Source organism: Pezoporus flaviventris, unplaced genomic scaffold, assembly GCF_033815535.1.
Source record: "Pezoporus flaviventris isolate CSIRO_AGI_PZ_B2104156 unplaced genomic scaffold, CSIRO_AGI_Pfla_v1 ptg000078l, whole genome shotgun sequence".
Classification (NCBI taxonomy): Eukaryota; Metazoa; Chordata; class Aves; order Psittaciformes; family Psittacidae; genus Pezoporus; species Pezoporus flaviventris.
In genome coordinates, this window is record NW_026892626.1 from 19,611,047 (window position 1) to 19,625,162 (window position 14,116).

General features: G+C 42.4%; 1 protein-coding gene across 2 annotated transcripts; it reads left to right on the top strand.

Moving 5' to 3' along the window:
- Positions 1-368: 368 nt before the first annotated feature.
- UBE2I (ubiquitin conjugating enzyme E2 I) lies at positions 369-13,723 on the top strand. Of its 2 annotated transcripts, none has more exons than XM_061473512.1 (7): positions 369-511; positions 4,432-4,510; positions 4,759-4,842; positions 7,511-7,583; positions 9,120-9,229; positions 9,396-9,475; positions 13,049-13,723. In XM_061473512.1, the coding sequence occupies exons 2-7, from the start codon at positions 4,445-4,447 to the stop codon at positions 13,110-13,112; spliced, it is 477 nt and encodes a 158-aa protein (XP_061329496.1). In that variant the 5' UTR covers positions 369-511; positions 4,432-4,444; the 3' UTR covers positions 13,113-13,723. The 2 variants fall into 2 exon arrangements, with proteins under 2 accessions (XP_061329496.1, XP_061329495.1); XM_061473511.1 differs by having other exon boundaries at positions 393-511; positions 4,435-4,510.
- Positions 13,724-14,116: the final 393 nt, after the last annotated feature.

The window sequence follows — 14,116 nt, forward strand, 5'->3', positions numbered from 1 at the left end:
TTCTCCAATCAGAGGCGCGGCTGGGTGCAGTGGGGGGGAAGGGACGGGGACAGGCCCAGGCCCGTGCCGCCGGAATCGCGCTAGGGCACTCCGAGGGACCGGGGCGGGTCAGGGCGCGGGGAACTCGCGGCGCCCGAGGTAAAACTTTGCTCGGTCTGCCGGCGGGGGCTGGGGGGGAAGCGGCGAGGCTGGGCAGAGCCCGGCTGCGTTCTTTCCCGCTCTCCCTGCTCAGGCATTATTATGGTCACCTCTGGGTCCTGCGCAGCGAGGATGCGTAAAGCGTGGTGGACGGGTCGGGCTTAGGGTCATACCGCGCCGGCGCAGTAGTACGGACGGGTCGGGTTGAGGGACACGCGGTACGGCCGCGCTCCGCGCCGAGGAGGGAGGGAGGGAGGGAGGGAGGGAGGGAAACTCCGGACCAGAGACAAAGGGGGGGAGCCGAGTCGGGAACATCCGGGTCATTCGCTGCCGCTTCAATCCGGGACACGCGCGAGTGCTACGGCAGATCACGGTGAGGCCTGGTCGGGCGCGGGGCCTGGGACGGTGGGGCCTGGAGCGGTTCGTAGGTGGCCCCATGGCCTGAGTGAAGGGGACGTGGGCTGGCGCTCGCTGCCTGTGTCGCGAAGGGACGGGCGGCTGCGGGGCATGCGGGCCTGGTGGCTTCTGCTGCGGCCGTGCGACGGGGCCTGCCAGCGCACTGCTGCCCGCCTGAGGCGGGCTCTGCGTCTCCCGCGGCCCGCCCCCGGAGGCCTCCGTCGCCGCGGGCCGAGCTCTCTGGGAAGGTCTGCGTACCACCGGGTCTGCGCGGAGCGGCCCCCGCCCCAACGAGTACACGCCCAGGAGCGAGCGGGCGGACGCCGGGGTGCCCTGTGTAGGCCTCGGACGTTGGCCGTGGCCTCTTCGCAGCGGCCCTCTGCGGAGGCAGGCAGGGCTCGGCCCCGCCGCGGGAACCCCCCGCACCGAGACGTATGGCTGTGCCGTTCCTATTGTTGTTCTGCGACTCGGGTAGCCGTTTGGCTGGTACCGCCTCTGTCTTTTCATGCCGCAGACAGGAAGAGACTTTCAGTCCAGAGTTAGAGCGCTCTGATTAAATGTCAGACCTTGGTATTCTCCACTCTTGGGAAAATAAAGTTTGCCTCGTTTTGGGGCAGACTACTCCAGTTGATTTTTTTTTTTTTAATTTCCCCTCCCCGTGTCAGTATTTAATCTCCAAAGTAAAAATGTGAGGCTAGGAACGTTAACGATTTTTTCCCCCTCGCTGTTCGGAATTAATAAGAGCTATTGAAAGTTTTTGAGGCTTAAAAAGCACATCGTTGGTGTGTTTAGAGACTTGTCATGGGTCAGAATTATGGGTGTGATAGCTGTTCCTGTGGAACGGGAATGCTTCTTTGCAAGACTTACCTTTTGTGTGTGGAAGTAGGTTCCCCTGTCCCCTGCCCCCCGGAAGGTATAGATGGGTAAGATGATGTCCAAGCGAACGTAGTTTATTCCTATGAGTGTGTTGGTTTGGTTTTGTTCTTTCCAAAATAGCTGGTAGTAACAGCAGCAGAGTTGAGCTACTGAGTGAATTTGGAAGTTTGTGTTAATTTTCTAATGAATTCATAGCATTAAAAGGGATGTTGCTACCTCTTAAAGCTGGGCTGTGTCAAGGAGGGATTAAAACCAAACAAAATGTGAAGACTGGTCTGTTAGGCCTGTGTAAGGTAGGCTTGGTATAGTTCCTCCAGTGCAAAAGTTTGTGTTCCTCCCAGTGACATAGCACATAATTACCTTGGGAATTCGATAGCAGTAAATTTTTAAGGTGAAGAAAACGAATTTGATGTGATTCAAAGAAAAACAAGAAACCAAAAACCCCCAAACCAACACAACTAAACCCTAAGAACTGGGGGGGGGGGGGGGGGGGGGGGGAGAGATGTTATTTGTTTGTGTCATGGTGGCATGTGCTGTGCTTATGCATTTGCTTTTAAATTGTAACTATATCAGGTTAATTGAGATTTCTTGCATTTGTTGAGGTATTTCAGAAGCTTACAAAAGCTAAAGTTCATGTACAGATATTTGGGCATGCTCCTATTCCAAAGGAGAGACATGGAAAAAAAAACAAACAAATCACGTAAATTACTAAAGAAGTTAAAAGTAGCAGTGAGAATATCATATCTTCAGCTTTAATACTCAGTTCCTGTTCCTTCATAATGTCTGAAACCAAAATACATACCGAGGTGGTCGGTCTCTGTCCTATTTCAAGCTCCAGGAGAACTAAAGTTAAATTCTTCTATTGAAGAGCTGCTAGAGAGTATGTACTAGCCATTTGTTAATGGATTGATTTGCTTGTGAGGGGATGCTTACCTAACAGGAATTTAATTTTTGAAGTGGGCTTTCAGTTGTTTTTGTCTCTAATCTGTTGTTGTTAGTAGTTTGTAGTGATGTTTTAGATGTTTGTCTGCCCTTGTCAGGGTAACCAAAATCTGTGGAGACCATATACATGAAGCCCATTGTCTCATACGCACTGAAATTTTGGATGTATCCTGTCAGTGTTTAACCAAGACAAATGTCCCAAAACTTGAAAAGGTATTCATAGAACATGGGGGGGGGGGGGGGGGGGAAGGAAGTTTAATTTACTAGGATAGAGTGTGGTGCATGAGCAGCTGCAAAGCAAGTGGGACACCTTCACCCCCTACCCGTGAAGTGGTTATTGATTGGTGATGCTCTGCAGGACACAGGTTGTTTATGTGCTCTGAGAAGTTGGCGTTCCCCCTTAGGTGCACGTCATTAATTGGCTGTTGGCCACAGGAAGTACAATTCACGTATTGGAAAGTGTCCTGTAAGGCGTGTCTTGGCAGCAGAGGCAGCTGAGTTATTGAACTATGGGAATGACATTGGAGTGGTTTATAAGCAGAAAGAGGCCCTCAGATTGTTAGGGGCAGGTTTGTGTTCGTGCAGGGAACCACCAGGTGGAAGCACCACTAAAATTCTGATGTGTGTTCAGTAGTTCATTGACATTTGTTAATGCGCATGGGCTCACAAAATCCTTAAAACTACTCCCTATATAATTTGCTTAAGGGAGAGGTCTTTTTGTTCTGGTGGTATCTTTTCAGTGACTCCACATCTGCATGTCAACAGGCTAAAATCTTAAGCGGTATGTACATGCATGGAATAGGTTAGTGCTTGGTTAATCTTTTAAGCATGAGCATCATGTTAGATGATGTGTGAGATTTTTAAAATAAGGATCTTTGTGAGCTACAGTTCATATGGTTCTAGTAATAGACTGCAATATTTTTACAGGTAATTACATGGTAATAGAACGTGAGCTTTGCTTAATTACTGGTGAGTGCTTAAATGTTTATTTTAATGGAGTGGTAACACTCATTAATTCTGTGAGTTTGTTTGGTGGAAGAATGCTACTCTCCTGGCTGTCATAAAGGCTTGCTCTCTATGTGTGGAGTTGAGAATAAATTGACCTGACTTCTCCAGCTGCCAATTATCAGCTCTTATTTAAAATGGGTGGAAGAGCAGTAGGGAGGAGGATTAAAAATCTTAGCTGGAGTTTGTTTTGGCCATGTGGCTAGTGAAACCCTAGGTTTAGATACAGTTGGATAGTGAAAAATAAACTCTTACTGTTCTGGGTGAATGGAGAATCCTCTGGGAATTTGAAGGGACCACTCTTGCAGCCATTGTGGCTAGAACTGTTCTTGTGTCATCTGTAGCAGTAATCTATGCTGTATGTGTTTCTTCTATAGTCTGAGTCACCAAGTAAGACATGCTTGGCTGTTAGTAAGGCATTGGAAGTGTAGAAAGATCATTCAGTTTATACTGGAGTTTAAAACCTGCTTTGTAGAATGAGTGAGCCAGTGGCTGTTCCTGAGTGCTCTTCTGTATTGCTGTCTACAAGTTCTGTAGTGGCATGGCTGTGAAACTGAGATGATCTTGTTAATTGCTGTGTCTTTATTGCTTTTGTGTAGAATACTGGCTTTCAACAGGAATTTTCAGTCTAAAAATAACATGCATTGTTCCCTCTGTTTGCCAGAGACAGGAGCAATACAGGTGTTTGCCTGCAGAAGACAGCTGAACTTTCTGTGGTGTAGGAAGGAGATAGGTGTTTATCAGTTGTGCAAGTAGGATGTCTGAATGATTTTCTCATTACTGATAGTGTTTCTGTTGCCAAGCTACTGTTGAAGTAGTCTCTAAGATGTGACTCAGATACAAAACACAAGGTGGGGATAGTATTTTGTAGGTCAAGACCGGTAACTAAGAGGTTGCTGATGTAGGAAACTTGATGTTATTCTTGATTTTAACTTCTGCAGGATGTGCAGAAATGCGCGTCTTGGAAACACACGTTGAAACTCCTGAAGTGAGCAGGGCTTACAGACAGATGGTACAGTGTGTTGTTTACACTATAAGGAAAAGTTTATACTAAAAGCAATTATTTTCTTTTAGAAGGACTGTGAATATGTCTGGCATAGCTCTTAGCAGACTGGCACAGGAGAGAAAAGCCTGGAGAAAAGATCATCCGTTTGTAAGTATGAGAACTGTGAAATTTCTGACTCTGCAGTTGGTTTGGAGTTCTGATGAAGATTTTTTTCATTTTCTACCCTGATGTGATTTTTTCCTATATTGCTTTTTTTCTTTTTTATTTAATAAAAAAACCCCACATTTAAAGCTATGTAGTGCAAAAAGAAATAACTGTAAAGATAAAATATGTCATGAAGTATTCCAAGTACATCTTCCAAAATCCTCACCCGTTGGCTTTTTGCCTTACTTCAGGGATTTGTAGCGGTACCCACGAAAAATCCAGATGGCACAATGAATCTAATGAACTGGGAATGTGCTATTCCAGGAAAGAAAGGGGTAAGACTCATCCACTTGCATTCTGCCAAAACAAGATTATCCCTCCTCATAGCTAGTTATGTACTTTATCATGATGTCACTTTTAAATACCTATATAATATCTTCATGCTAGTGCTTTAAAGTGTTATAAACCACAAAGTGGAGCAAACAAGATCCTTAAAGTCAACATCTTGCATCCTAGGAAATGCATCACACCAGGAAAAGGTTAGTTTTGCTCACGTGATTCCTGATATTTTAAAAATTGGGGTTTTCACTTGAGTAAAAATGCTGTCTCTAACAAGAAGCAGTGTGCCCTGTTTGTCTCTACCAGACCAGCCAGAGGCTCTCTGTTGCCTCTCTGGAGGCGTGCTGTAGTGCACCTGCTTCCCCTGAGACACATGAGTAGTTGAAACCACCAAAATGATTTCTTGTCAGTCAGATCAAAAATTGAAGTTGTGTTAGTCCTGGGATATCTTCGTTCACTTTTTTTTTACAGCAAATCACTTGTTAACTACCCAGAATCTGACTCCAAGAACATCTGTAACCTGTCCAGTTACACAACACAATCTTGCTGTCATGCTATTATCTTAGTAAGGCTTTTGAGTATCTGCTGTCTTTCATCTGTAAGGTATGTTGCTCTGTGAGAAAGACAATAAAAGCTTGATTGACTGTCTGGTGTTCTACTTGAAGAAACTATTAAAAGCTATTTGTCTTCCCCTGTGACTGAAAGCAAACAGAATGCGAAAAGTTCATCGTACCAAAAGGCTCCTCTCTTCTAAATGGGCAAGTTTGTTTCCTCTGGGAAATACGAGAGAATAAATATTTCTAGTTGTTAACAACTGACTACAGCTGTTCAGAACAAGTTCTTCAAATATAAAATAGCAAGTGAAATGAAACTTACTTGCTTTCTAAACCATGGTTATTTTGGTATTCATAGCACATTTTCTTCCTATTCCAGTTTGAGAATTTGCACAATGAATACCAATGACAGTGGAGTGCTTGGGGGGGGGTGGGGTGTGTTTGTTTGCTCTTTGTTTGTTTACTTTTTTTTTTTCTTCTGCTAAAAATGTATATAACAATGGTAGAAAAGAGTTGGGGATGTCCTCCTAAGGTGGCCTTCAAACATAGCTGGCTGCTCCTGAGGATAGGATTTGATTTTTACTCAGGTTCACTTTAAAGAATTAACACTTATTTTCATTGCAGTGTTTCCATAGCAAGGGCAAGTTAGAGAAGGGGTCTGAATTTTACATACGCAATAAACTTTTCACTGTTTCTACACTTACCAGAGATCCGCTTGTCAGAAGATAGGCTTTTTTTTCCTTATTTCCAACTAAGATGACAAGGAAATATATTTTTGAGACACCCTTTTTGTCCTTTGTGGGATGCTTTTTCTAGATTATGTGAACTTTTTGAATAGTGCTGTCTTATTTTGTCTGTAGCACGGGAACTGCTCTTATCAGTGCTCTTCGCAGTTTCTGATGGGGATAAAAAGCTTCTGTAACCCAAAAAGATGGAATCTGTGAAACTACTTGCTACCAAGTGCAGACAGGGTTAGTTTAGGCTAGTGAACCTCGTACTACATGTAGTGGTACTACAGTGCTGTCTAAAGTTTTTGTTCATTTGTGGGTTTTAGCCACGTTCTCATGAGGCAAAATAGAAGCCATTTACATCCACGTGCTTAAGGGGTGTATCCATATCCTATCTTCTCAAACTTATTTTAAGTGGCGGTATAATTCCACCTTCCTCAGTGAACGTGTATCATCTTGCATGATTTAAGCCCAGCCAGTAGCTCATTTCCTGCCTTCCCAGGTGGGATGGGCAGGAGAATCAGAAAAATATAAAACCTGTGGGTTGAGATAAGAACAGTTTCATAAATGAAATTAAGTAAAATCTAAGGATAATAGAAGTAATACCAACAATAACAATACTGACAATAATAGTAGTAGGGAACAACAACAAAGAAAAGGAGAAAATTTAGAAAACCAGCAGTGCTGCACAGTGCAGTTGCTCAGCAGCCTGACCAGGGCCGTGATCGGTCCCTTCCAGGTAACTCACCTCAGATTCTATCCCCAGCATGACATGCTGTGGTATGGAATATCTCTTTGGCTAATTTTGGTCAGGTGTCCTGTCTCTGCTTCCTCCCAGCTTTTTGTGCCCCTTCTCACTGCAGAGCATGAGAGACTGAAAAATTCTTGATCAGTGTAAGCTCTACTGAGCAACAACTAAACCATCATTGTTGTGTTATCAACATTATTCTCATATTAAAGCCAAAACCACCACCAGGACCAGCCACTAGGCACCCTCTCAGCTACTGGGGAGAAAATTAACTCCAATACAGCTGAAACCAGACACATGTAAAACTTCAGAATTATTCTGTTCATCTGTGTACTATGAAAATTTTACTTGTTTATGGAATTGTCACCAGTGATCCTGGCTCTGCTGAAGACTCAGCAGCAGCTACTAGCTGTAATGAAGTGGAAAAGCAGCGTTTTAATTCTTCAGCTTGTTGTATAGGTAGGATAACTTGTCTCAGCCTAGACAGCATGCTACAGTGTAGGACAGCTATTTCCTGCTGTATAGCAAAAAGATGTCTTGCACTTTGTCTGAGAAATTATATTCCTGATGAGCTTTTTTCCAGAAGTTTGACTTCTCTTTGGTGTAATCTAAACTCTACCGTAACTCCTTATAGACACCATGGGAAGGAGGCTTATTTAAATTACGGATGCTTTTCAAGGATGACTACCCTTCTTCACCCCCAAAATGTAAGTAAAATGACTAAACCCCACAGGTTTGTTGGAACAATGTTAAACTAGTCCACTAAGTTCTATGAATGGTAATTACTTTCTTACAGATATCTTCTATTTAACAGAAAGTTTCTTTTTTCTTTTTCCCCACCCATCACTTTGCATTTAGAAAGTTGTGATGAAATAACTTAACGGCTCAGTGTAACAAAATTGTGATGGGAGGTTAATTACTGTGTGTCTTTCCTCAAAGTCTGACAAAAGCAGCACTTGAGGTGTTCACTACTTGATCAGTACTGTTTGGAAACTGGCAGGTAGGCATTGTTAGACTAAAGCCGTTTGTGTGTTCTTAATGTTAAGTTGGTCTTCTAAGCCAAGAACTCAGAAGGCAAGAACTTAGAAAAAATATTAAATAGAAAAAATTTCGTCAACTTTTAACCTTTTCATCAACTTGCTCTAAAATATGGATCTGTTCTTTTTCTGACACTATGTGCAACAGATATCTTCAGGTTTGAGGCATTTGAGTTTTTTGAGTTTGCTTTATCCCATCTCAAAAGTACTTACTTTAGAAATCTGAAAGTATTTATTGCCTTGCCTAGTTTTTGTTTCTCAAATTGGCTTCCATGTCAAATCAATGACAGTGAATACAGATGGCTCCTTTGACAGTGGTTCATTTCTCATTTCATTTTAGTGTTTCAGCTGTATTGGTTGTCCTGGCAACTCCTTTTGTTACCACCTAAATACACAAGGAAACATGTTTTAACTAGAAAATATTTAACGTTAATATCTTGAGAAACACCAACTAGCCCATCGTGCAAGTGTTAAATAAACTGCCATGCCTTAAGATAGGATGTATATGTGACTGGTAAGACTTCATACCAATGCAGCTTCTGAGTTCCTACTGAACTTCACAAGTAAATCTTGCTTATGAGCTGCTCAGTGATGTCAGATGAATTAGAAAACTGTATTAACATGTAGATATTTCATAGTGGCTGTTGCATTTAAATCCTGTAAACATTAGAGAAATGGCAGAATATAGATTGAGTGGCAGAAGAAGAGTTGCACAAGCCTAATTCTTCAGTGAGTCAGCCTTGCAAGTTGAATTTGGTTCCTCTTGTTTATACATTAAGGAAACGTGAAACTGAAAAAAATGCTAGGAGCTCAAGTCATCTTTGTGTAGAACTTGCAGTATTTTAAAGTGAGAAGAGATAAGCAAAGGGCATTCCGTTCTCCGTGAGGCTGTAAAGACAGGATTGGTTAAAAAGGTCTTTATCATAAAGCTACTGTAGACTATTTTGGTAGTTTCCATTCCTAACCCAGAAGATTAAAGGTCACAACAGTGTTACATTGCTTGGGCTGATACCACAGGTGTGATGAAGTTACTGCTTTAGGTGCAGGCTGAGCCAAGAAGAAAACCAATATTAATAGCACCAGAAATCTCTGTGGGTTTTTTTGGGGGTAGGGGTGTCTTTGCCCATTGCTCTCCTGCCCTATATAAACCAGCTCGCTGATCTTGGTCTTAGTGCTGCATGCAAGTAATTCTCTCTTCCTCATCAGGTAAATTTGAACCACCATTATTCCACCCAAACGTGTATCCTTCAGGCACAGTGTGTCTCTCCATCTTAGAGGAGGATAAGGACTGGAGGCCAGCAATCACAATTAAACAGGTCATTATTTGTACTTAGACATATATTTAGCCCTTTTATTTGCTTTGCTTGCTTATCTGATGTAAGATATTCACTGTTTCTACAGTTGAGTTCTAAGGGTTTTTTTTTTGTTGAATGTCTCTTAGTAATATCCATGCCTATGTTACTTCTATTCCTTCTGCCACAGATCTTGTTAGGAATACAAGAACTTCTAAATGAACCAAATATTCAAGACCCAGCTCAAGCAGAGGCTTACACAATTTACTGGTAAGTATCTTTGCTTATCAGCTTGAAAGCTTTCATATTGCCTACAGCTGTCTGTTACTTACAGTATAACATGCTAATATTTTTAGGAATGATGAGGGGAATTTTCTTTGCGACTTATTCTGTGGAGATGCCTGGTTTGTGCTAAACTTGAACAAAATGGTAACTTCATGGTTAATAAGCTAGTGGGGCTTTTAATAGCATTGCAACAGCAATGACGTGTGAAGACTCCTTCAGTTAGACCATGATTTTCATCATGGTTCTAGCCAAACACAGAAACCTTTCCCCTAAAGGCTGAGTAGTAGTGATGAGACATAATTATGAGACCAGTGATAGAGGAGACTGAATTAGGTGATAAGTCCTGTTCATCAGTGTAGGAGTAACTTTTGTCCAGTAATGGGTACCTATAAGGGTAAGGGAGAGCTGCTGTGGTTGCTGTAGGAAATATGTGGCATTTTGTGAAAACTAGATATTCCAAAAGAATAGGTTAAGAAGTACAAAAAGCTCATAGCTTCAGCAGAGCGAAGCTTGCACTGGTGATATGGCAGTGATCATCTGGGAGCTAAAAAGGACCTTTTTTTTTTTTTTTTTTTTTCTTTTCTCACCATTAAAAATGGATCATTGGGGCTGATACAGAATCTGTGGGGGAGCAAAAGGCTTTAAACAAATGCTTTTGGCACTGACAGCTACTGAAATTATGACAAGATTGAAATCTGGAATTGCCATTCTGGACAGAAAAGAGGTGTCGGGAGAGAGCCAAGTTTGAAAAATGACATTTCATGAGACTTCATGTGCAGGCTATGTCAGAAATGTCTGCTATAGGATCCTAGTGAAAAGGAAACCTAGGGATGGGTAGCAAGTCCTGCGTTTAATTAAAAGCTTTGCTCAGTGTTAGTGAAGTATCAACTGAAGACTTGATGGGGACTGAGTGCACATGGAGGATAGTCAGGTGGCCACAGTTGTACCAGCGCTTCTAGGAGCCACTAATAAGGAGGCAGGGTCCCCTCCTGCCCCCTTTTTTTTTCTTAAAGCCACTTCTGAAGGAATATTAGGCAAAATAGTTTTCTACATGTATAGACAGTTCATGTGGGGTTTTTATCAGCTTCTACCTGCATATATATATATATATATATACACAAAACCAATCTGCTAGTCTTTCTAGCTTCTTCTTTATTGTGCTTCTAGAAAAACAAAAAACACTGAGAATAAATATTGCACATAAATTTTGCTACTTCAAATATGTATATATATAGTTTTCCATTTATCCTCTTCATGGCTTTTGGACATGCATAGTGTTTTAGGTGAGTTACTGTATTTCTGCAGTCTGAGAGTATGTCTCTTACTACATAGTGGGTAGAAGCAGCAAAACGGAGCAGGATTATATATGCGTCTGTAATTTGGCATTTGATAAATAGTGGGGAAGACACAGGACTGTTTTAAATAGATGTGGGCTGATGCCAGCCTTATTAAGTTCAGCCATGTCAAGTGCAGAGTCCTACACCTGGGTCAGAGCAATCCCAGGCACAGCTACAGGTTGGGCAGAGAAGAGATTCAGAGCAGCCCTGCAGAGGAGGATTTGGGGGTGTTGGTTGATGAGAAACCAAACATGAGCCGGCTTCAGTGTGCGCTCACAGCCCAGAAAGAAACCCTATCCTGGGCTGCATCAAAAGGAGTGTGACCAGCAGGTCGAAGGAGGTGATCCTGCCCCTTTGCTCTCGTGAGACCTCACCTGGAGCATTGTGTGCAGTTCTGGTGTCCTCGACAGAAAAAGGACATGGAACTGTTGGAACAAGTCCAGAGGAGGCCACGAGAATGGTCAGGGGCTGGAGCACCTCCCGTACGAAGACAGGCTGAGGAAGTTGGGGCTGTTCAGCCTGGAGAAGAGAAGCTGCGTGGAGACCTCAGAGCAGCCTTCCAGTATCTGAAGGGGGCCTATAGGGATGCTGGGGAGGGACTCTTCATTAGGGACTGTAGTGACAGGACAAGGGGTAACGGGTTAAAGGTTAAACAGAAGAAGTTTAGATTGGATGTAAGGAGGAAATTCTTTACTGTAAGGGTGGTGAGGCACTGGGATGGGTTGCCCTGGGAAGTTGTGAATGCTCCATCCCTGGCAGTGTTCAAGGCCAGGTTGGACAGAACCCTGGGAGACGTGGTTTAGTGTGAGATGTCCCTGCCCATGGCAGGGGAGTTGGAACTTCATGATCTTAAGGTCCTTTCCAACCCTAACTATTCTATGATTCTGTGGTTTTTAGACAAGTTGTGAGCTATACGAGAATAAGCTTTGCATTCAAATAAGAATACTTGTTCTCATTCTCAGGATAGCTTTGGTACTGTCACTCTAACTTCAGCACTCTGAATGTGCTGACCGCCTTGCTGTCCTGCAGGTGTGCAGTCTCGTACGGCTGGCATTCTTCTGTGTGGATTCTGAGGGTGTGAGGTCCAGCACCTGGGTTGTATTCCCATGTGACAACACAATAGAACTGTGAGAAAAATCTTAGAATAAGCTCTGTACGCCTGTTCCTGAGCAGCAGCCAGAGTGGTTTCAGCCTGGTCACTCCTAACTCTTCATTGGTGTAATCAGTTTGCTTCGTTTCTTCTTCTCCCCAGACCACTGACTTCCGAGGGGATACTGTGCTGCCTTTGTTTTTTTTTTCCTTTTACTGCAGGAAGCCTTCATACCTGCAGAGTTAAGTTCAGTTTTACTGCAGAGCTGTCTGCAAAAGCCACTCACTGTAAACTACTCTTGGTACAAGAGTGATGGTAACAAAGTTTTGTTTGGCTCTTCACTGACGCTTCTGACGGCCAATAATAAAAAATGTGGTGCTGAATGTAAATGGATGCTCTACTAAACTACTGCCATCCCTTGTTGGTCCAAGAATAGAAAACAATTTGCCCTTTTATGTACTGAGGCTGGGGCTTCATAACTGATCACAGTTCTGTAGATAGACTTGGGGAACTACAGTGGTTTTTCAGAACGTTGAGCTAACTTTTGGAATGGGAGGTCAGGATAAGCTTAACGCTGGGAGTTGGGGTCTTCAAAATGAAGGCTGAAACTACCATACTGTTACTATCGTCCCATTTCTTAAAGAGCACTTCCTCTCTCTCTCTCCAAAGCAGTAAAGATGGTGTTTTAAAATCATATGAAGTGTACCGTTAGTGAACTGCTCTCATCAGCTACTTTGTACTGTTAGGATACTGTTAATTATATTTGTTAATGACTTCAGGTCTTAACATGGGGAGCGGAAAACAAATGCTTAACATGTAGGGTAAAGCTGGCCTTGAGAAAGAGCAGGCACAGAACTTTTCATAGAGACTGGTGTGGTATGAATTCAAAGTACCTTCATTTGACAACAGATGGAGATTGGGAAGTAACTAGTTAAACAGTACTTCCCTCCAAAGGAAGTTATCAGAGTAATAGTCCAGAAAAAACTTTTAATATATTACATTGTTCAGTGAATTCCTATCTAATTGCCTTCAGCAATGACTTGGTTTCGTATTGAAAATAACTAGAATAATTGTAATATAGTCTCTTGATTTCTCAAGATACAATTACCCTTTCTCCTCTCTTCTATTCAGCCAAAACAGAGTGGAATATGAAAAGAGGGTTCGAGCACAAGCCAAGAAGTTTGCACCATCATAAGCATCTGTCATGCAGCATCATAAAAAGGAAGGGATTGGTTTGGCAAGAACTTGTTTACAAAACTTTTGCAAAATCTAATGTTGCTATGTACAATTAATATCCACTTAGGGGAGGGGGTTGTATGTGTGCCATTTTCCATATTCGCCACTTGTATACAGTTCTAAATTTGCTGAATTGCCCCCAGTTTTTTCATACAGGGTCTCTTCCTTCAGTCTTTTGTATTTTTGATTGTTATGTAAAACTTGCTTTTATTTTAATATTGATGTCAGTATTTCAACTGCTGTAAAATTACAAACTTTTATACTTCTATAAATTCACTAGTATCTCTAGTTCCTTTGCTCTCTGATGCAGGCATGCTTTAAAATGTTAGAACTATATTTAGCCTCTAGCTGGCTGTATGGAAAAAAAAAAAAAACCACCACAAAAACCATGCCCTCCACCCCCTTCCCTCACTGAATTTGGTTTTGTATCTTTGAGAAACTAGGCCGTTACTGCTTAAGAGCCTCCGAGATCCAAAGTCAGCCAGCATCCTTATTCTGCATCACTTCCTCTGTGTTTATATGGCATTCTGTCTGTGTTGCTGTTTAGAATAAATAAACTGTTTATATAAAGGGCTTTGTTTCATTTATCTTCATTAAAATGATTAAAAGATTGCCATTTAAATGGCTCTGAACACAATTGAGTGCAAGTCCTATTTTTAAGGCCTGTGATGCTGCGCTTACATTTTGCTTAGATGCTGCCCTCATTTGTTTTTCCTGCCTCCAACCCCAAAATGAATGCAGCCCCTCTTTGGGCCCTCAGTGCTAACTTTGAATGCAGAATTCTGATTAGCTAGAGACCAGTTGCTTACTGTGCATAATGAGATCAACATGCTGGTGTGATCACATTAACATAAAATAACACAAGCATTAGACTGATATGAACAGTAACAGAAAGAATGTCCAAGGAATGCAAGGGGACCTACAGCAACCGGGCATTTTAAATGGTACTTGTTTATCAGGAAT

Excerpts from the sequence above, each read along its gene's own strand:
- UBE2I (XM_061473512.1), top strand. The coding sequence starts at position 4,445 with ATGTCTGGCATAGCTCTTAGCAGACTGGCACAGGAGAGAAAAGCCTGG. Across the intron at positions 4,843-7,510 it reads CTATTCCAGGAAAGAAAGGG|ACACCATGGGAAGGAGGCTT; the intron begins GTAAGACTCATC and ends AACTCCTTATAG. Across the intron at positions 7,584-9,119 it reads CCCTTCTTCACCCCCAAAAT|GTAAATTTGAACCACCATTA; the intron begins GTAAGTAAAATG and ends CTTCCTCATCAG.